General features: G+C 59.1%; 1 protein-coding gene across 1 annotated transcript; it reads right to left on the bottom strand.

Annotated features, from left to right (window-relative positions):
- Window positions 1-845: 845 nt before the first annotated feature.
- KCNJ11 (potassium inwardly rectifying channel subfamily J member 11) lies at window positions 846-4,373 on the bottom strand. The gene has a single exon (XM_004285525.4). It carries the CDS (start codon window positions 3,621-3,623, stop codon window positions 2,457-2,459), a length of 1,167 nt encoding a protein of 388 aa, XP_004285573.1. The 5' UTR covers window positions 3,624-4,373; the 3' UTR covers window positions 846-2,456.
- Window positions 4,374-6,000: the final 1,627 nt, after the last annotated feature.

Genomic DNA, 6,000 nt, shown 5'->3' with positions numbered 1-6,000 from the left:
TCCTGGCCGTTCAGGCCTGCCTCTGGAGTAGCCTGGGACAAACTCTCACTGATCCAGCCAAAGCCCTCTGCAGGCCTCAAACTGCAGCATTGACCTTGGCTTGTCCTGTACATTATCCACCATTCATTCATTCATTCAGCACTTACTCAGGGCCAGTCACAGTGCTGAATCAGGCACAGTCCCAGACCTCAAGGAGCCATGGACTTGGGGATGGGGAGACGGACCCATAAACACAGGCAAAAGTAGAATGCCCACAAGCACAGAGGAAGGGAAGGGACCATCGCTTTCTAGAGGAATCAGGGGAGGCTTCAAGGAGGCATCATTTGGCTTGGACCTTAATGGATTTCAACAGGTAGAGATGAGGCGTGGGCATTCCAGGCAAAGGGAATAAACAAGCAAAAGCTCAGATGTAGGAAGATAAATACAAGGAGGGGATGCTGAGGCTGCCAGCGGGACGGGTGGTTGCACAGTGTCCTGGCCAGAGAACAGTAAGCTGTAAGGCTGGAAAGCAGGCAAAGCCTGAAATGACTGGTCACAGGTCTAGCCTTGACCAGAAGGTGATGAGGAACTACTGGAGGCACTTGACGTTGGAGAGAATGATGTCTTTTAATAAGACCACTCTGGTGGCTACATGGCAGATGGTGTGCAGAGGATGAGATGGAGACAAGAAGCCCAGGTAACAGTTGCAGTCACAGCCCCTGTCGTCGGGGTCTGAGCTGCGAGGGGACATTGTGTAGAAAGTAAGACCAGGCAGAGAAACGCATCACCAGGGGACATATAATAGCACCTTCTCTCAGCACTTGCTTGCTCAGTTGTCTCATCACGTGGCTGATTGAATAGCAGTCTCAACAGTTAACATTTATTGAGCACTTATTATGGACGAGGCACTCAAGCATTTGACATAACGCTTTTCACTTACTCCAACAATTCTATGAGGTAGGTACTTGTAGTATCCCCACTTTATAGATGAGGCAACTGAGGCACAGAGAGGTTAAGTTATGTGACCAAGGTCTTAGAACTCAAGCAACTGTTTTGAGAGCTAACGCTCCAATTGCCACACTAATGCCTGTGACATACCCGCCTCTCTCCTGAGCCCCTCGGCCTTCCATCAGCCCCCTGGGAGTGGAGGCAGGGCTCAGGGCTATAAGCCTGATGGGTGCCCAACGGAGACGGTCAGACGGTCTTGTAGGGCTGGGCTACCAAAGGCAGGAAGGGGAAGTCTCTGAACTAGGGGAAGAGGGCCAGCCCCAGGTCCCTTTCCTGGCCTCCCAGCTGGGGTCCATGGCACCTCTGAGATGTAGGCTGGCAGCTGCCAGCCCCTGCTCTCCCTGCCCACCAGCAAGAACAGCCCAGAGTTTAGGTCACGAAGGGGGAGGCTTTATTGACAATGGAGAAGGCAGAATTCTGGGCAAGTACACACAGCACTGCTCCAAGAGTCTGGCTTGGGGGTCAAGCCTGTCAGGACCAAGGGCCTTTGTGCCTCAGGGACCTCACACACCCACTCCATCCTGAGCTTTCCAACATCTCCTTTTCTAGCAACCCAAAGGCCCTCCATGGCCACCCTCTGGACAAAGTGAGTGGCAGCCACTGGGTGGGGGGGAGCCAGGCCAGGGTACAGTCTGAGGCCTGCCAAACGTGGTGGGCCCAGGACCCCAGTCTCTCCCCAGCCTCTTTCAGCTTGGCATGCCAGGGTCCGCCCCAGCCCACTCCAGCCTCCCAGGGCCGGGGACAGAATGGAAGTAGGCAGGTGCAGCAGCCCCAGCCCCTGGAGTCCCTGCTGAAGAAGCCTTGGGGTCAGGGGTAAGGGGCCCGTCTCCCCTTCCCCGTGCCCGGGCAGGGCTCAGCAAGGTAAGCCTCCCGGTGCCATTTCCTCTCTGCCGAGCCCGCCCCAGGGAGGCTCCACATCTCCAGCCCTCCAGCTAGACTGTGTTCCCTCATTGCCTGCCCTCCCCAGCAGGCCAGGCCCACCCTTTTGGCCATCACCTTTTCAGGGACCAAGTAGGGGCTGGGGCCTCAGCACAGGCATCTCTCAGGGCCACAGAAACAGAGCAGCAGGCCTCCCATCTGGGGACTGTTCTTCCCCAGCCACCCGTCCTGCTTGCAGCCGGTCGGTCGTGGGGGCCGAGGACTAGATGGAGTCCCAGCTTTAGGGCCTGACACTTCCCACAGCTCCCCTAGCCTGGGGCAGGGTCGGGGGGAAAGCCAGTCCTGAGTTGGGGCTGGGAGGAGCAGGGACAAAAATAACCCGGTACAGGCTCCTGCTGAAGCCAGAAATAGAGTAGCGACAAGTGCCTTGCAACACCCTGGGCGAGCAGCAGGCAGGGAGGCTGAGATGAGGAGGGCCCAGCCTCTTAACAGGTCCTGGCCTGGCCGAGGGGCCCGCACTATGTCCAGTCTACATACCATGCCACACTGGCCTGCATGCACATGAGGAGGGGGGCCCAAGGGAGCAGGGCTCAGGACAGGGAATCTGGACAGATGCTGAACTTGGCCTTGGCCTTGGCCACGGCCACGCTGCGCTTGCGCAGGGGCCCACGGGCGAGGGTCAGGACATCCAGCAGGCTGGGGTCCTCATCCAGCTGGCGGGCCGTGCAGAGCGGCGTGGGCACTTTGATGGTATTGCCAAACTTGGAGTAGTCCACAGAGTAGCGGCCATCCTCCTCGGCCACGATGGGTACAAAGCGCTGGCCCCACAGGATCTCGTCGGCCAGGTAGGAGGTGCGGGCCTGGGTGGTGATGCCCGTGGTTTCCACCACACCTTCCAGGATGACGATGATCTCAAGGTCCTGATGGTGGTGCAGGTCGCAGGGCGCCAGGTCATAGAGCGGGCTGTTGGCGTCAATGACGTGGTAGATGATGAGGGGAGCCACCAGGAAGATGTTATTGCCACCCACACCATTCTCCATGGGGATGTCCACCTGGTGGAGGGGTACCACCTCGCCCTCAGGGCTGGTGGTCTTGCGCACCACCTGCATGTGGATGGTGGCGCTGATGATCATGCTCTTGCGGAGGTCGCCCACGCGCAGCATGAAGCAGAGGCGGCTGTGGCGCAGGGCGATGACCGCGTGCTTGCTGAAGATGAGGGTCTCAGCCCGCCGGTGGGCCTGGGCAGTCTTCATGAAGATGCAGCCCAGCATGATGGCATTGATCATGAGCCCCACGATGTTCTGCATAATGAGGATCAGGATGGCCAGAGGGCACTCCTCGGTCACCATGCGCCCGCCGAAACCGATGGTCACCTGCACCTCAATGGAGAAAAGGAAGGCAGATGAAAAGGAGTGGATGCTGGTGACGCAGGGCACAGCAGCACCCTCACCAGGGGCCAGGTCACCGTGGGCGAAGGCAATGAGCCACCAGACCATGGCAAAGAGCAGCCAGCTGCACAGGAAGGACATGGTGAAGATGAGCAGCGTGTATGGCCACTTGAGGTCCACCAGCGTGGTGAACACGTCCTGCAGGAAGCGACCTTGCTCCCGGATGTTCTTGTGGGCCACGTTGCAGTTGCCATTCTTGGACACGAAACGGGCTCTCCGCTCACGGGCACGGTACCGGGGCTCTGTCGGGTCCTCTGCTAGCCGCGTCAGCACATACTCCTCAGGGATGATGCCTTTGCGGGACAGCATGGCTCCAGCGACCACCAGGGAGAGGTCTCCCCCATGGGGGAGGAGCAACCACCTGACTGAGCCTTCAACCTACTTTGGGGTTTCTGCCCTGGGACCACCCTAAGTCTGCACCGGCCTCACTTCTGAGATGCCTCCCCAGCTAGACTCATCCTCAGCTCCACCTGGCCCCTCCTTCACTTTATACCAGCCTCACACCTCAGCCCACCTGCCCACTGCCTACTGAACCCCCTACTCTGCCTGTTCCCCACCTGGCTCTGGATCCCAGCTCAGCTCTCCTCCACTCGCTGACCACCCCTGGGCGTCTCCCTAGGACCCTTCTCCCCACTCAGCCTTCTTTCTCAACCCACCTCTCCCACCTGGGAACGTCACACCTCCGGATCTTACCAACCGACCACACCCCACACAACCCGCACCGTATTTCCCGCCTCAGCCATTTCGGCCCCGGGCTCCCCTCCAAGCTCCAGTTTCATACCGTCTCACCTCCAGGTACCTCTTTCCTAACCCACCCTCCGTAGCGCTCTCGCCGCTCTCCGATCTCCCTCTAGCTCTCGTCCTCTCTGTCTCCTTGGGATCCTCCGCCCTCCAGAGTCACCACTCCACCCAGCTCCACTCCTGATCCCCTCGCCCCCAGCGCGACCTGGCTGGCGGGGCCCACTCTAAGCCACGGCCTCCCGGCTCCGCGCCGGCAGCACGCACGCCGGCGCCGCGACCCCGCCCGCCGTTCCGTCCCTGCCCCAACCCCCGCGCTCCTCGCCGCGGCACCTGCTCCTGCTCATCAAGCCGCAGTCCTCGCCTCCCCGCCCCCTCCTGCTGCCCGGGCGCTCGCGGAGGGCCGTCCTCCGGTCCTTCTGTGTGTCAATCGGCCCGCGGAGGCCGACCTGTGCTAGGTGGGGTGGAGAATTGAGGACACCGAACGCCGGAGGCGTGGAGTGGGAGCCGGGGGCCGCCAGGGGGAGCCCGCCCTATTCCTGGGCTGGAGGGCTGGCGGGCACAAGCTCAAGCCCCGCCCCTCGCCATTCACCTCCCACCGTCTTCCTTCTCCCGGCTCGCTTCGTCTGGCCTTGGGAGTTTGCCCAATCAGATGGACTAAAGAGGTTCCTCCCAGCCCACACGCACGAAATTAGGGCGGGGCGGGGCGGGGCGGGACGGGGGCGGGGTGAAGGGAGTCGTGACCCGCCCTCCCATTCTGGGGACCGATTCCCTGTCGCCCTGGTCCCACCGCAATTTCCCCATCCTGGGTTGGGTCAGTATCCGCCTGGGCTTTGTGGGTTCCCAGTAAAAGGAGGTACCGAGGAGCTGTGTCACCAACCTGGTGACTGGGGTTGGGGCGGGGAGATTAGGTGGCCCAAGGACTCCTAACTGACCGCTTCTTTTCTATGGCGATGATTTTAGTATTTTCAGAGTCACGAATCCTTTGAGGGTCTGATGAAAGCCACGGACTTCCTGGGGGTGGGGGGTGGAGATGTACCTTAGTAGGTGTAGAAACATAGTTTAACACCCACTACAGGGGATGCTGGATGCTGCAGCCCAGAAGCCAGGGTGGTTGCATCTTCTCAATCATGACCCACACTTTCAATCCCACCCCTGCATTTTATTATATCTTATTTTATTATTTATTTATTTAAAAAATTTTTTAATTTATTTGTTTATTTTTGGCTGTGTTGGGTCTCGTTGCTGTTCGTGGGCTTTCTCTAGTTGCAGTGAACGGGGGCTTCTCTTCGCTGAGGTGCGCAGGCTTCTCATTGTGGTGGCCTGTGGAGCACGGGCTCTAGGCACTTGGGCTTCAGTAGTTGTGGCACACGGGTTCAGTAGTTGTGGCTCGCAGGCTCTAGAGTGCAGGCTCAGTAGTTGTGGTGCACGGGCTTAGTTGCTCCGCGGCATGTGGGATCTTCCCAGACCAGGGCTCCAACCCGTGTCCCCTGCTTTGGCGGGCGGATTCTTAACCACTGCGCCACCAGGGGAGCCCCCACCCCTGCATTTTAAAGGGGGTTTGAGCTACTGGCACTTGCTTTACACCTCCTTACACCTGCAGCCTGAGGAGCTGTGTCAGGGCTAGCTTGGGCACTGGGGTTCCTAAGCTCTTGGCCTGAAGAGGAGTGGTGTTTCTACTGCAGGCATCAACCTAGTATTGTCCTGTGGCTTGGGCCCCCTCTACTACTCATGGTAGATCTTGGGCTATACTGCCAGAGATGCAGTGCTTAGGGTGGGGAAAGGAAAATAGGGTGAGCAGAGAGGGCAGCTCAACGAGACAGAGTTACACAGGAGAACTCTGGGGCAACTACGGCTGCTCAGCCATCAGAAAAGGAACCTTGGAGAGTCTTCCCAGGGAGTTCAGATACTATCGCAGAAACCCCTGAGGTCCAAGGAGGATGGACTA

This window comes from Orcinus orca, chromosome 8 (genome assembly GCF_937001465.1).
Source record: "Orcinus orca chromosome 8, mOrcOrc1.1, whole genome shotgun sequence".
Taxonomy (NCBI): Eukaryota; Metazoa; Chordata; class Mammalia; order Artiodactyla; family Delphinidae; genus Orcinus; species Orcinus orca.
The sequence above is the reverse complement of the archived record's forward strand: the minus strand, read 5'-3'. Positions and strand labels throughout refer to the sequence as shown.

What these genes read in the sequence shown, in the direction of transcription:
- KCNJ11 (XM_004285525.4), bottom strand. Translation starts at nt 3,623, where the DNA reads ATGCTGTCCCGCAAAGGCATCATCCCTGAGGAGTATGTGCTGACGCGG.